Here is a 16,219-nt window from a genome sequence, read left to right as displayed (position 1 = left end):
ATGTGCGCCTCCGCCGCGGTCCACACCCGAGGCCGAGCCAACACATCATATGCCGCCGCGGACACATATGTTACTGCTGTTCGCTCCAATTTCTTTCTTCCCAACTTATTTGCAGGTCCACACTCCACAGCAAGGCGTGCTCCAGGTCCAGGTTTTACAGACGATCCTGCGATCCACCGGTGCACATGATGCGCCCATGAGAGCCAGTACGTCCAGTCCCCTACCTCGCTCGACCTCGATGACCCAAGTACAAGGTTGGGGAGGGGCGGCAATGATTTAGGGCAGGGGGTTCCACACCTCCACTACTATCTCAGAGCCAAAGGATAAGATGCATGAAAGGCAAAACAGAGTGAACAGGAGCCGGATTGAATTCACAGTTCCTACTAGTCGGTCCCTTCCAGACCACCACCACTTCTGTCTATACATCTTCCCATCCACACGACCACACCACGTTTGAATGAGTGAAGCCAACGAGAAGAAAAGAGAGTGAGCAGTGGAAATAGTAGAAGAGAAAAAAGAGAGGGGGAGCTGCAGCTGCGGCCACTGTAGAGTGGACTAGTAGTAGTAGTAGTGCTACAACTGCATTGATCGGCAGCTGCAGCGGCGGCGACTGTGCTGTGAACTCATCTCACGAGAGAGAACAAGAACCAGTTCCCTCCCGGCCCGTGGCCGGTACAAATACCCCGTGTCTGCGTGCATCCCCTTCTCCAGCTAGCTCGGCTCTCGGCTAGTAGTATCCTAGCAAGGTGCGGTGCCGCTATATAAAAGCGAGCCGCTCGGACATACCCGCACCAAAAGGACCCAGGCCAGCTGAGCCTCGGGAGCTCGCTCGTGCGCGCATCGCCCAGCTCGCGTTCGTCCTCGATCGACCTCCTCGCCACCGCCATATGAGCTAGCACGGCCGCTTGCTGGCCGGGAGCGGGTGGTGGAAGGTGAGAGGGATAGGGAGGAGACCGTCGTCGGTGAGGTCCGTCGGGGAGATCGATGGAGACCGTCAAGTGCTGCATCGCGTGCATCCTGCCGTGCGGGGCGCTGGACGTGGTGCGGATCGTTCACTCCAACGGCCGGGTGGAGGAGATCAGCGGGGGGCCCGTGCTGGCCGGGGAGATCATGAAGGCGTACCCCAAGCACGTCCTCCGGAAGCCGCCGTCCACGTGCCCGGCCGACGGCGGCGGCGGCATCGTCGTGCAGAAGCCCGTCATCCTGCCGCCCAATGCCGAGCTGCAGAAGGGCAAGATCTACTTCCTCATGCCGGTCATGGCCGCCCCGGCCGCCGAGAAGGCCCCGGCTCCCGAGAAGAGCGCGGCGCAAGCGCAAGCGCCCGCCGCCCACGCCGCCTCCGCGGCGGCCGCGGCTGCGAGGAGGCAGCGGCGGCGGAGGAAGGACCACCACGCCGCCGCGCGGGAGGGAGCGCCGGCCTGCGGCAGCGGCGCGCCCGCGGCCGGCCCCGCGGCGGCCGGCGGCGCGGAGGGCGAGAAGGAGCGGCTGCTGGCCAACGAGAGGTACCTGTCTGAGATCATGAAGGAGAAGGCGTCCACGGCGAGGGACCGGCGGCGGGGGCGCGTCGCCGTGTGGCGGCCGCACCTGGAGAGCATCACCGAGGATGACTTGTAATCAAGCAAGGTGTCTTGTTTCCATTTTCCCCCCCTCCTCTCCACCTTTTCTCCTCTCGTCCATTTCTTTCGGTTTTCATTCCTACCGGAGTAGTAGTGGTAGTTTCTTCTTGGCTTTCTCTTTTGTTAATTCCTCCTGCTTTGCCTGCCCTTTGGGCTTTATTTTTTTGCCCTCTTTTCCCCGGCCCGTCTCCTTTAGAGCACCACCATCATCGTCCTCATCTCCCCTGCTCACCTCCTTTACAAGGTGAATCATGTCTTTGTGAAGAAAAAGATACAATTTTTGCTATGTTCCTTCTCTTTACAGTACATGATTAGGTGATGAAGTGTACAGTACCAACTCTAGTAATTTTCATATTGATTCTGTTTTCGAATTTGTGAGTAAATCTCTAGAAAAAAAAAGAGAAGTGTAAATCGCATCAATAGATGGATCTTCTGCACTTCCTTTCTGCTCAACATCCCAAGCTCTATTGCCTACACTAGGAGCTCCAAATTCTATTCATTTCTTCTAGAAAGTGGAGCAGTAGTGTGCTACTCTGCTACCACCAGCTCTAACCTTGATATTGGTGCGCTCCGACTTGTAAAAATTCACCTAGAAAATTTTAGAATTCCCTCTTCCTTTTTGTGCTGCGAGACGGCAGTCAGGAGGGAGAAAGAGAGCAACTGGCTGCTGCTGCTGCTGCGCCTGTGCGTGCATGTTGTCCTGGCCATCCATCCATGATGAGCATACGAAAGTTCTGAGAGGCGCTAGCACTCAATGAGTAGACCAATCATTGCCGGCAAGGCCCCATGCATCCGCCCTCCTCCACTACCAGAGAGGCGAGAGTCCAGAGCATCGATGGACATGGACGGAGCTCCAGCTTTAGAGGCCGGCCCGGCCCCCGGGCCGTGCCGTGCTGTGGCGCCATTGACGCACATCACCCAACAACCGTCGTCGCATCGCAGCAACCAGCTGAGGATTAAGCGACGCTGTTAGGCCGGGGATTAAGGATAAACCTCGCCTGGCTGTGACGCTTTAATGGAGCTGATATGATCGATCTGCATGCATCCAAATCCTCTTGCTTGGCTTGGCCCCAATCGTGTCGATGCGTTATCTTTCTTTATGCGTTGATGAGTTAGGAGCCTTGCTTTGGCTTTAATGATTTCGTTTCATTACGGGGTTATATATGGTTGATTGTTGCTGCTGGCTAACTTAGATATCTAGTGTACATAGATGTATAGCTAGTGCTGATGCTCTCTTCAGTTCTCACTTGGGAGGAAAAGTGGCAAAGTAAAGGGTTCCTCCTTGGAAGAGCAATGGAGTATGGATTTGACGTAAAGATGGGCACGTACAATGCGTTTCGCCTCCGTCTTTCTCTCAATCAGACGTCCCAAGACCACTCATCTCACCACCCTTATCTGAATTCTGAGGACATTTTGGTCTGTTCCTCCAGCGAATCGGCGAGGTACGCGTGGACAGTGGCGCGTACGGATACATCACACTGGCACGAGCAAGAGCAACCAACAAAGCACCATGCACATTAATCTCCTCCTTTTAGCTTGCTATTAGTTGCTCTCATGGATTAGCTTTTCTGTACACGTTATTGATGGATTAGTTAGATGCCATATATACATGGTTTTGAACCATCTCTACCCACTGGCTACTAGCCATAGTATATAGTGGAAGTATGATATAGTATTAGAGTATGGATACACATGCTAGAATATACAAGTTGCGAGGCCCTAATGGAGATTGCTTTTGCTGGGGGCTGTCGACCGCTGCATGATTATCGATCTCCCAACCATTCCCACACGCACTCGGCCAGTTTATTAATCCCTCCAAGGAGAGTGCTAGCAATCTACTTGGTCGATTTACTATTGGATTTGGAAGCTCGCTTTGCTGCCCTAATGGGGCGCATAATCAGTAGTTTCGCGCCTTCTGAAAAAGAAGCCCGGGCCGTAGGCACGACGCCGTCGACCGGCGCGCGCCGCTGCCGCCGCCTCGCGGCTCGCCCCCATAACCGGAATGCGGGAAATCTCTGCATGATCATTGCTCCGGAATTCGTCGAATGATTGCCCAATAAACTTTGCCACTTTGGCCGTCACTAAGTCACCTGTTGGCCAATCACAAAGATAAGAGCGAGTGACTTCAATCAATCAGCTGTAGGAAGAAAGGGTGGTTTAATTTTCAGCTCATCATGTTTCTTTTCTTTCTCTCTTTTCATTTGTGATGACCCCTCGATCAGGTGGTGACTAGCAGGGGGTTATGTTCGTCCATGTCCATGTTCATGAATCAAATCTTGGACAAGTTATTTGGGAAGCAGGGAATTCCATGGTGGCTGCCAGTAGCTCCATACTAGCTAATAAGCCCTTGTGTGAAGCTGTGCAGCTGTCTAGTTTTGTAAAGGCAAGTGGATGCATGCATGGAGTGGTGGTGTGGTAGCTTGATATGCAGATTAATAAAAAGGGACCTTTAAGCAACTGCCAAGCTGATATAAAAAGAATTCATTGGGCGCCTGCATGTGTGCATGTGTCCCCGGAGCTCTTTTCAGATAGATATGTGCTAACCGAACTGTTGCGTAGGCGCCCTTTATTTTGCACTGCCATACCATACCCTCGCTCGCCATAGCTCGTGCCTGCAACGGCATGTACCGGAACGTGAAGGTGTCGACCTAACTAGCTGGCCATTGCCAACTTCCAAGAGATCTTGGGAGGCCGAGGCTTTAGTTTAGACTTTAGAGTCCATTTTGCCAACTCAAAAAGCTTGTAGCTCGTGTGCACGCATGTGTGCGCACAAGTAATTTTCGTGCGCGTTGAGGGAGGGAGAGATAAGAAGAAGGAGAGCGGGCGGGAAGATGGGTGTGCGGGTGGGCCGCCGCCCAAAAGCTGTGTTGATCTCGCCCCGGAGTGGGCCAAACCATCTTTATATATGCGCGCGCGAACGAGCCGTGGACCACAGGCACCATCATGGCGATCCTCCACGGCGCACAAGCTCTCTCCCGATCGCAGCAAGCTAGCTAGGTCTCGTCTCTCTCTCTCTCTCTCCTTCCTTCCTCTCGACGGGTCACCTTTTCGGTGTCGATTTCAATTGCCCCGTCCGCGGCCGATTTGGAGCTCATGTGCCCGATCGGTGGCCTTTTGGCGAAAAGCTGGAGGGCTCAACTGCTTCCAGCCGGGTAAAAGTGGGCGCCCAACGCCCCAAACCCATCTCGGAGAGCAACAACTGGGTGATCGAGCGGATGCGGAGCGGAGCCTACGGTTACCTGCTGCCACGAGCTCGTAGCTAGCGATGGATTTGACATGACAGTGCCCGCTAATCAGCGTACGTAATCCTCGTCAGACCACCACTTCTTTATTCCAGTTCCTTTCCTCCTTTTTCTTTCTTTTTTCCATCAGGTACTGATCGCATCAGTCGCCGTCCACGCACACGCTTCTAATAAACAACAGCTGTAGGTTAGTGTTACAGAAACACTCACTTCACCAGCATTTCCAACCAGCAGAGATATTTCGTTTTGGGAGGTTTGATGCCCAAGTTAGGAGTCCAAGAGATGCTGTTATTTTACTGTGCATGCCTCGTTGTGTTCTTGTCAGCCAACTGCTTACCGAGTGGCGTGGTGCCCTCGTCACTCGGCAGATCTTCGTCGTGAACTATGGAAGCCAATGGTTACTGTCAGAGGCCCGCTTCAAAAAAATAGTTCCTGTCAGAGGAACATCACAGCGCTTCAAAAATATCTTTCTGGTCGTTATACATATGCCGTCAGGAATCAGTGAAGATAAGGTACGAGCGGGACAGCAAAGAAAAGCGATACAAATTGAGAAAACGAAGCGAAGAAAGAAATGCCACAATTGACAGACTACGTTGATGGAAAAATTGGCACATTATTTTGCTTCACCATAACGCGTTGCGTGCGAACGTTATGTTCAGGCCCATGAGCTTAAAGCCCATGAGCCGAGTAAACAAACAGTAGACATGCGAAGTCAGGCCCAAATGTTTGGTCGGCCAGAGGCCGTGTGGTGGTGGGCTGAGGTTCTCTCTTTCGATGACTTTCCATGGCCCGTCCAGCTCAAGTAGCCTTTTCGCTCGCAGTGTCGTCGTCGTCGTCGTCATCATGGGCAATTCGTCATGGCGGCAGAGCCAGCGACCGGCAGAGGAAGAGGCAGGTGGGGGCCGGGATTCCTATATAGCTTCCGAAAGCCCGTTTGTTATTAGGCTTCCGGTGATTCGTGCACGTAGCTACGTCCGTTGGATGCCCATCTCTCAAATCCCTAACTCCTATCGTTGCCTACCACCGCGGCCACCACTGCTGGGCTCCGTCACCTTGCCCCCGTGCACCGTGCGCATCCGCCACTTCTGCGCCGCCCCTGCTGCCTCTGCTGGCCCCCGCGCGTGCGTCGTCGCGCATTCTGCCGCACCCGTGCCGCTGCTGCCGGGCACCGCCGCCGTCGTTGCGCCGCGCGCGCCTTGCTGCCCCCGCCGTGCAGTGCCGCCACTGCTGCCGTAGTGCCACTGTCGCACGCCGCACTCGCCTCGTCCGCCCGCGTCTGCCACCCTCGCCGTCGTCCAAGGAGGAACCATCAAGATTTTTTTTCTCTAAAATGTTGATCGAGGTTTCAACAAATGTTGTCTATTCTCTAGAAATGTTGCAATAGGTTGCGAAAAATGTTGAAGGTGGTATTTTTTTTCAAAAATGTTGACATGTGTTTCCCAAAAATGTTAATGTTAATCCATTTTTCATGAAATGTTGAATGCAGTGTCCTAAAATGTTGAATTTGGATATCTAATTTGTACTCCTCCATCCCAAATTACCATTCGTTTTGAGTTTTCTAAATACGTAGCTTTTGCTATACACCTAGATACATATTAGATCTAGATACGTAACAAAAATTACGTACCTAGAAAACTTAAAATAAATAGTGATTTGGGACGGAGGGAGTACATTTTTTTTCTACCTTTCACAAATTATAGAGGAGTCCCGGTTTGGAATCTCAATTCGTGAAAACAAAACAAGGCCATGGGATCGATTCGATTCCCACGTCCCATCCCGTCGGACTCCCCCATCTCATGGCCATGAGGCAGGCCATTGGCATATTCGCGCTCCACTCCACACCGAAAGCAGAGAACCGACGCAGAGCATAAGGTGTTAGGGACTTTCGTTAAGCACCCCCCGACGATAATGCCCCGCTTTTGAGCTGTGGGAGCGTGTCCCCCATGTGTTAGCGTACAAAAGCTTGGCCTCCTTCGCAAACGGGGGCGTAAAGCAGCCACGGTACAATGCAGTAGGTGTTCAGCTCCTGTTAGTATAGTACACCACGGGTGTACACAACCGGAAAACCCCATTGCGTACGTGTCGATGGCTTCACGTTTCTGAATTTCCCAGGGCTCGGCCCTCAGCCTCTGAGCACGGTCGGAACAGTTGGTCAGGGTCAAATGCGTCGCATGAGTTCTGGCACGTCGCGCAAAAGGTTCGCGACCGGACAAAGCCGCCCCGCGCTGACCAAGTGGAGTGCTAGTAGTAAAAAGCGGGAGAGTTTACAGTTTAGCTGCGCAAGCATGCAGCTCGTCAACGGTCAACGGTGTGCTCAGGCCTCGCGTTAATCAACGTGCTGAGACCCGCCGTCTCCTTGGAACCAATCGGCGCCCACCGCGCGCAGCTGTGCCCACGTGATCGCTGATTGCTCAGTTTTGATTCTTCAATTCAAACATGGCAGTTAACGAAACCAACACAAAAATTCTGCACCCAGCGTACCCAAATTTGCGATGACCGCGACGCGTTCGTGAAATTCTGCTACTCTCGCTACAGTGTTAACGGTCGCAGAGTCGCAGTACAAAACAACGTGAAGGAAGTGCATTCCAAAAGGAGCCCTTCGTCGGGCCACTTCGGCATGGGCCCCTGCTGGCAATTTAATACGAGTAGAGCTGTACTGACTTGGTGTGTGTACTTTGATTTCTTGCCCTGCCATCCACCCGTATCGTTCCACGCCATTCTCCAACCCCCCAAGCTTTGTTCTCCTCAAGCCGGAGAGCGAGCGGTTTAAAGGCACGCCAGCCAATCGGAATTAAAGCAAGGAATTCCCCAGCGGGCCGGCGACACGCACCAGGTGGGAACCCGAGCGCCACAGCTCTCTCTCTCTCTCTCTCTCTCTCTCTCTCTGTTGCGAGCTCTCTCCTCTCCTCCCCCTTCTCGAAGGTCGCAGCGCTCTCTCCACAGAGCCCCGCTGCACGCGCGCCGCCCTACCGCCGCCGGGGAGGTGGTGCTCCGGCGGACCCCGGACGCGCGCCGGAGACCGCCGCCCTCTTCCTCCGCGACTCCGAGCTACCTCCCGTCTCCCAGTGAGGCTACTTCCGCGCCCTTCACCGTTACGCCGCCGGAGTTCCTGCTTCGGTTTAGCGCTTAAGTTTGTGCTGTGTTTGCTCCGAATTGTTGTTGCGAACTGCGATGTTTTTTCGCCGCCGGCGGCTGGGTTATTCACTTATTCGGGGGGAATATGCACGGCCTGCGATGTTTAGCTGTCCCACCCGTCGAATTTTGTTAGCTGGAGTGGAGGGTGGCTCGGTTGTTAGTTGGGACGATTTGGGACGGCTCTGGATGAGCGGTTGCGAGCGGCAATTAATAATCCCGAGAGCGATGGGCTTGTCTGTTGCGCGGATCGATTGCGTTGTACAGGTGCGGGAACAAGGCAGGCCATAGACTACGCTACTAGTGGACTCGACAGGGCTCGTCGCCTCGTCCCGTGCCACAGGAAGGAGTACGCATGCTTTGAGCTGCGGGAGGGGAAGGGGGAAAAAACCTCACCCGCCTCTGCAGCCCTAAACGGCAAAGCCCCTCCCACCATTCCCCTTTCCGTACCCTGGCCGCGTGGGGAGGCCGCCGGTCAGCGGACGGCGTGCACAACGCCTCCGGTTCCACCCGACGGCACCTCGCTGGTGAGAACCCTAACCCGCTTTGAGTTGGATGGGTGGATTGCTCCTTTTTTTATTTCCATTGCTGTGACTGTGAGCCCCGAAATCCAAAATCCTGGGATGGGTCCTCCAATCCCTCCAGTTTGCTTTTTTGGGGAGTACTGGCTTGTGTTTGTTTTTCCAAAACTGTTTGGGGTTACCCCAGTCCCCACGTCCCGTGTTTGAGCCCCCTTTGGATGGCAGCTTATTGTTAGACTGAGCTTTGCTTGCCCGAGTTCAATCAGTTAACCATCGAGTTTTGTTAGACCAATTAACAAGGGTTCTGTTTCGAAGAACCTTTTAGAATCGATTCTAAACGTCCATTGATGTATCTGTATGTGTATTACTCCCTCCGTCCCAAATTACTATTCGCTTTGGCTTTTAGATACGTAGCTTTTGATATGCACCTAGATATATAGTATGTGTAGATACGTAGCCAAAATTATGAATGTAGCAAAGCCAAAACGAATAGTAATTTGGGACGGAGGGAGTAATTGCTAAACCATTTGTATTCATCTTATAATAAAATCTGGTCTGTTGACTATTTTGCTTTTTATTCCTATATAGATTTGACTTTGGAGTACCAGTGATGCAAAGGGACACCAGCTCTAGCGATGTTTCTGCTTCTCACACAGGGCGTGTTAGACGTCGGAGACAACCAAGTGAGGTTAGTAATTTCTTCCTTTTGCTCTTTATTACATTCTGTTTTCTCTATAGATTTAAGCTAATACTTACATTGCAGCATGGTGCTAATTTAGATCCGCAGACTGTTTTGGGTGCTCTTTGTTGTAACTGATCATGATTGTTTTCTTTAGGCTACTGCAGATGGGAATAGAGCTAATGGACAGCCGTTGCTCGTCAATGATCAGAACAAGTATAGATCAATGCTTATCCGTACATATTCAACAGTATGGATGATTGGAGGCTTTGTCTTTATTGTTTATATGGGTCATCTATATATTTGGGCCATGGTGGTTGTGATTCAAATATATATGGCTAGAGAGCTTTTCAACCTACTCAGAAAATCCAGTGAAGAGAAACAACTGCCAGGGTTCAGACTACTGAATTGGTAAGCTTTGGGGTCATTTTGATTCTACTAAGATCAAACAGGAAATTGTTAATCTCACATTTTCTTTTCTACAGTACTTATGTTCATGCACAAGTGTTATTTCCTACTGTAGGCACTTCTTTTTCACGGCGATGCTGTACACTTATGGGCGCTTTCTTAGTCGGCAGCTTGTGAATACAGTAACTTCAGATCACTTGCTGTATAAGGTCGTCAGTGGCCTAATAAAGTATCAGATGTTTATTTGCTATTTTCTTTATATTGCAGGTAGGCTCATTATCGCTTGCAACATGTAATAATTTCCTCTAGTAAATACATTACAAAAACTTCATTGTGAATTTAGAATGTTTCAAAGCGATTCTATTTTTCTATTTATGATATGGTTTTAAAGATTTTATCCAAACTGGACTATATCCTATCAATAACTTACTAACATGTTATAGTCTGCTATGCTAGAGTTTAGCTAAGGAATCCCATAGTTAATTCAATGTTACTCTGCAAAATTTTCACTAGTTATTGTTTAGTTAATAGCTGCCCAGTTTATTCAAATGGGAAAATTAACCTTTGGGTTTTGGTGTTATGCTTCATATGAACATCTGTGGATGGAAACATTATGTTTAGTTTTGATTATAGGACGTTTCACTTCATTTCAGTTATTCTGGATGGACTGGGCATTAGAGTCTGCAAATGTCCAGCGCCCAGTTTTTGTACCGTACATGCCTGCCTAAATGATCACTGTTAACTACATACTAGTTATTTTCAAGTGTCTTCATTCACTTGATCGTATGTGTTGACAGTCATGCTTTAATAACAATAAACCTACTTGTCTAAAATTTCTAGTTTGTATATGCCAAAGAGGTAATATTTATGGCTCCCTTGATCCAGGGTTTGTATGGTTTATTTTGACTCTGAAGAAAAAGGCATACAAGTATCAATTCAAACAGTATGCCTGGACGCACATGATACTCTTAACAGTTTTTGCTCAGTCCTCTTTCACCGTGGCAAACATATTTGAAGGGATTTTCTGGTAAGTGATTTATTTCTTTATTAGTACCCCTGTTGGCCTGTTCAGAGTTTCAATGTTTTGGTATATGCAGAGTGATTTGCTGTTTTTATTCACTTTTTAGGTACTAGACATGTATTTATTTGGTATTGCCATCAATGTCTGGGAGATTCCTTGTCTTTGGTGAAAAAGAATCTCGTGATTTTGTCTTTCATCTGTTAAAAACTTGCAGATTATTTAGACTTTTTGAACTTCCGTGATAGTAAAGGCTTGCAATTAAATCTTGCAGAATATCATATGAATCTTAATATTGCTATATTCTTCTCTTTTATTTTTTCCCTTTTTGAGTTGAGTTTGAACTATTTTATGTCAATGATGCATATCACTAATATATATTGTGGAAGATGTGCTCCAGTTTTTTAATTTACACACGTAATTGATATTATGCTACAATTAATGACGACCTTGCATCTACAATGCTATGTTTACTCAGGTTTCTTCTGCCTGCTTCACTCATTGTGATCAATGATATCTTCGCTTATTTATTCGGGTTCTTTCTTGGGAGAACGCCATTAATTAAGTTGTCCCCAAAGAAAACTTGGGAAGGTTTTATTGGTGCATCAGTGACAACTATCATCTCTGCATTTCTGGTGAGACTTTATTACATTTGTCATCAGGATAATTTTTATAGCAACATAGACTTTGTGAAATATGGAATTTGTTACTAGTTCGCTCCTTTTCTTAGTTAGAACCTTTAATTCTGTCTTTGAACATTAAATGTTGCCCAGGTCCTACTGATGTGCTATAGTATGGTTCACTTATGTTTTCTGTTTGGATATGTGGTCAGTGACCGTGTTACAGGTTACTAATTACACTAGCATCCACCTGTTCTCTTGCTAGTTATTAGTCACCAGCAGAACTCTGATCTCCCTTCTCATTGATCACTTGCACTTCAATTATGTTTCTCAGATATTTCTCATCCACTAGGCGCTTTTTCCTTGCAGACCTCAACAACAGAACTATATGTACCGAAGCTTTTGGTATTTTTGTTTACTACCTAGAGAAAAACGAAAACCCTCAACAATTTTTCTGTGACTCAATGTTGTATTCATGTCTCCCCATTTACCAAATTGCTAACAGTAGAAGTATTGGAAGTCTGGCAAATGAACTGTCATTATCTTCTTCTTCTTTTTGGTTCTGTCATTATCTGATAATGAAGCTGGCAACATTGCAATTAATCTAGATCTGACTTTACTCTAATGAGGACCAATGGGACAAACCAACTTGTGTTCAAACTAATTAAGTTAGTCATGGTGATTGCATCTAAAAGAGCACCGTGGGGGCATGGGGGGTGTGATGCGTCTATTCTCAATATCTCATTTTCTTTCATTGTCAACTTTACAAGTCAAAAACATGCTGCAACGTGAAGTTTTATGTTGGACACTCATGGTTTATTTTCTCCTAGGAACACAGTAATACACCTTCACACAAACCCTGAAGGGGTTGATATCTAAATAATAACCCACTACTAATTTTTTGTCTGTAAAAATATAGCTATTGTTTTAGTTTTAAATGATGTGCTGTTCACTTTCCTTTTTTTTTTTCTGTGGCAGTTAGCAAACGTAATGGGCCGCTCCCAGTGGTTGACATGTCCAAGAAAGGTTACTGAAATTTTCTTCAGAACATGATTGTTTGTTGTATGGCCAAAGTGCTATTGGGTTACTAAATTTTTTGTGCAAATAATTTCAGGATCTGTCGACTGGGTGGCTTTATTGTGATCCTGGTCCAATGTTTAAGCCAGAGCATTACTCGTTGGGAGAATGGGTGCCACACTGGGTGAGAAAAAAAATCTTTCTTCTCAATTTATTTTTTTAATATTTTTCACTCTAAGATGGCTTCTCTGCATTGTTCCCAACCATAAAGGTTGTCTCAAAATTACTATGATATGATCTCTTGAACCTTTAGCTCTTATTGCACTTAAGCTTCTCCATGGTTATTGATAGTAATCCTTAATCAACAAGTCATTCCAAAAGGAATAAAGTTTTTCTTCCAAGTCAAGAGGTGGTTGTCTTGTCCTAAAAAGCACCTGGTTCTGTTTTTGTTAAGTTGAAGGAATATCGGAATACTAGTAAAGCTAGCTCATCGATGTGGAAACGTCTGGCTCTTGGTACATATTAAACTTGAACAGAAAAAAAAGGAGGATGGAAGTATGAATTTAACAGATACCATGGAATATTAGTAAATCCACATTCAGTGAAAGAATAGTCAGATAGAAACTTTAACAAATATAGCAGATAACCTCCATGTATGTGGCCAGTACATGAGGTGACGTAACATGTCATATTTATGGAGTCAAAACATACGCATGATTGATCTTTCTGTTAATGTTGCTGTGTACAACGTGATAGTTTAAATAGCTTGCGAATTGGATATTTGGTTACTTGGTTCAAAAGATAGCTATTTGAATCTTATATAGGAATCCAATTAGACAATGGGAAAGACAACGAGAGCTGCATTTGATGCATGGCTTGCACGTGTTCTAGTAGGGCATTTGTAAGAAAAGTAGCATCTAACAATGCTTCTTTCTTTCTTTCTTTCTTTCTTTCTTTCTTTCTTTCTTTCTTTCTTTCTGATTACGTTATTCTCTGATGCCTGCCCTACTGTCAGCAAATCATAATCATGCCCCTTACATGTGCTTAATAAAGAACTGAGCCTAACTCAGTTCTTGGGAGGTGTAGGTGCACATATCCACCACCTGGATTCAAGTCATCATCAACTTGAACTTGGGTGAATGTGTGCCAATTTCTTCTTAGGCAAAATTTGCATTGGGACTTCCAACTTACGTGGAATTGGCTGATTCACACCGTGAACGGCATTTGCTATATACATTCTTTGCTGTATCACACCGCCAACTCTAAAAATTATTTTCTTATAGCTGAGGTGAGAGAATGGGTATGAAAAGTCATTTTTGCCCTCCATTAAAGTTGGGCTCACATGCTGATCTCTTCCTCCTCGCTGTCTCCTCCATCAATACAAGAAAAATTCAGAGAGGGGAGGGGAGGGGGCCATAGTTTCGGCTGGCGTCACCGGTGGTGAGCAGCTGCACAGCTCGTTCAGGAAAGTGGAGTAGTAGCAAGGTGATGTTGGGATTCAATTTGGGGTAGAAGTTGCGCCTCATGGTGGTTGGAGCCAGCCTGGCCATGGCCATGGCGTCTGCTAGCGGTGCTAACAAGCTTCATCAAGGGGAGGGATGAGAGATGCCGCGTGGGAGCTTCGGTGATGTACAAATGACCTTATCCAGGACTTGGCTGGCTTGGGGAATCGTTGGAGCTGCCAGCGCTCGGAATGGTCATGGTCTAGCTAGTGGCAGCGGCAGCTGGAGCATTGCTTCTGCTCTTGGCAGGAGGAAGATGAGAACCTGACATATGGGCCCCACTTCATTGGAAGGCAAAATGGATATCTCCTACTCTCTCCCTCATCAAATCAGAGAGATTAATATTATGATCATTGTAGTGTCCTATGGCAAAGAACAGCACTTTTGTAAGGGGTACCAGGCAAATTTTGCCGTTTGCGGTGTGAATTGGTTAATTCCCACAGCAAAATTTGCCTTCTTATATGCAATGCCACCCAGCTCCACCTGGCATTTTTTTAGTTGGTCAAGTATTTTTGCGTGTGCTCAATCCAAACAGCAGATAAAGTTTGTTTGATTCTTTTTCCTACCCCAGTACCGTCATTTGTTTTTTAGTATTATATTATAATTACTGATCTTTAGTCTACGGCTTCATCACTGGTTTTGTTTTCTCTTTCTAGAGTTTCTGGATCTTTGGTTATTGAACTTTGTTTGATTGCATGTGTCTCTTACAGTTCCCATGGAAAGAACTTGCCATTATGCCCGTGCAGTGGCATGCTTTAGCCCTAGGTTTGTTTGCATCAATAATAGCACCATTTGGAGGGTTTTTTGCGAGTGGTTTCAAGAGGGCTTTTAAAATAAAGGTATATACTGCTTCATTATTTTACTGACTTTAGGAGTACTTATTGTTTTTTACTTCAATTGATATATCTTTTTTTTAAAAAAATTGTAGGATTTTGGTGACAGCATACCTGGGCATGGTGGAATTACTGACAGAATGGATTGTCAAGTAAGTATCTCAAGAAACATTCTAGCTATAGGGAAATGTTGCTGTCTCAAGAAACATTCTAGCTATAGGGAAATGTTGCTCGCCTATATTTATTCAAGGTTTTAGCATACTAATTCTATTGATATAATGTAAGAGGCCTTTGGGCTGTGGCTAGTCCAAGCCATGAGTTATAAAACAATCATTTGAACCAAATGTTTAACCTAACAATGGCAGTAGCAGCAGCCTCATATTATGTATATCATTCCTCCATCTAGTGATTTAGGCTTTTCATTTTGTCAGGGCTTGATCTTCGTATGTTTTTAGGGATTGATCCATAAACCAACTAGTAAAATTCTGTTGAGAAGTAGAAATGGTGGGGAATGTTTTTCTTTGAAAAGGATATTTTTAATTCACCTTTTCTGTAAACATATTTGTGTGTTTTACCTTTTGTTTAGTTAGATGGCTTTGGTATTTGATTAAATACATTGTTGTAAAAATAAATCTTGGATAAGTGCAACTGGGCAAGAAGAATGACTATGCAAATGTTTCTGGTAATTGTCTTGTGGTGTTGATTAAACTCAGAACGGTCTATTCTTCTTAAATAAATTAAAGAAGGGGCAGGAATATATTAGATAATAAAATTTGCCCTTTATGAAATTTCCCTTGCCCCAAGCTGAAGAAATCTCATGTGTTAGTATCATTGTCAATTTGTTATAGCTTAACATAATTTTCTCTGTGCATTTCCGCAGATGGTTATGGCAGTGTTTGCATACATATACCACCAATCATTCATTGCTCCCCAGAACTTCTCTGTCGAGATAATCTTGGATCAGGTCAGGATCATTTTACCTTTATTTTATCTCCATTATCTTGAGTGATTCTCTCCTTTTAAGCAATTTATATTGAGTGATTCTGACTAGTGTCGACCTTTTGTCATTCAGATTATAAGAAACCTAACCTATGAGGAGCAAAAATACTTGTACCAGCAGCTTGGGGAGATCTTCCATGAGAGGCAACTGATGCAAAGTTGAGCGTTAATGCGCTTACGAGAAGCATGATATGTTGTGTATTTAAGCCTTCAGCTCATTCTGTAGCACTAGATTCGTGTATAGCAGCACTGCCCAAATGCATGGTGATATAGGGGAATCCTTGTTCAAACCATTGTACAGAATGGTAGAAAGGAGAATGAATGGGTTTTAGGTGCTTTATTCGCTCTCCACTGACGCTGCCTTCTGCAGTTATCCGTACACTTATTGCTAATTCTACCCCCATATCATCGTTTCTGCACCTCTTATATTGTGAGAAGGGGACCTGGAAAATTGTATTCTTGCTTATCACTTTGAGGTCCTTGCCTCGGATCAAATATTGGAGGATGCATAGAATAAGGGAGAGTAGGGCAAATTCTTTTTTCCTCGCCTTCTCCGCCATCAGGTTCTTCGTTGCATGTTTATTGCAAGTGTAGCAAACGAAATGTTCTTGTTCCTCTTTTCATATGCATCC

General features: G+C 46.4%; 2 protein-coding genes across 4 annotated transcripts; both read left to right on the top strand.

Annotated features, from left to right (window-relative positions):
• The first annotated feature begins 426 nt into the window (after positions 1-426).
• On the top strand, positions 427-1,902 carry LOC117854599 (uncharacterized). The gene has a single exon (XM_034736828.2). The coding sequence runs from the start codon at positions 985-987 to the stop codon at positions 1,612-1,614; it is 630 nt and encodes a 209-aa protein (XP_034592719.1). The 5' UTR covers positions 427-984; the 3' UTR covers positions 1,615-1,902.
• A 5,630-nt stretch (positions 1,903-7,532) lies between these two features.
• Positions 7,533-16,130, top strand: LOC117858342 (phosphatidate cytidylyltransferase 1). 3 transcript variants are annotated; one of them, XM_034741397.2, is made up of 12 exons: positions 7,533-7,691; positions 9,100-9,199; positions 9,348-9,601; positions 9,714-9,865; positions 10,484-10,625; positions 11,095-11,251; positions 12,215-12,262; positions 12,351-12,437; positions 14,466-14,594; positions 14,684-14,740; positions 15,469-15,552; positions 15,661-16,130. In XM_034741397.2, exons 2-12 carry the CDS (start codon positions 9,122-9,124, stop codon positions 15,748-15,750), a joined length of 1,278 nt encoding a protein of 425 aa, XP_034597288.1. In that variant the 5' UTR covers positions 7,533-7,691; positions 9,100-9,121; the 3' UTR covers positions 15,751-16,130. The 3 variants fall into 3 exon arrangements, with proteins under 3 accessions (XP_034597288.1, XP_034597290.1, XP_034597289.1); XM_034741399.2 differs by lacking the exon at positions 7,533-7,691 and adding an exon at positions 7,709-7,923; XM_034741398.2 differs by lacking the exon at positions 7,533-7,691 and adding an exon at positions 7,999-8,517.
• The last annotated feature ends 89 nt before the right edge of the window (positions 16,131-16,219 follow it).

This window comes from Setaria viridis, chromosome 5 (assembly GCF_005286985.2).
Source record: "Setaria viridis chromosome 5, Setaria_viridis_v4.0, whole genome shotgun sequence".
Classification (NCBI taxonomy): domain Eukaryota; kingdom Viridiplantae; phylum Streptophyta; class Magnoliopsida; order Poales; family Poaceae; genus Setaria; species Setaria viridis.
The sequence above is the reverse complement of the archived record's forward strand: the minus strand, read 5'-3'. Positions and strand labels throughout refer to the sequence as shown.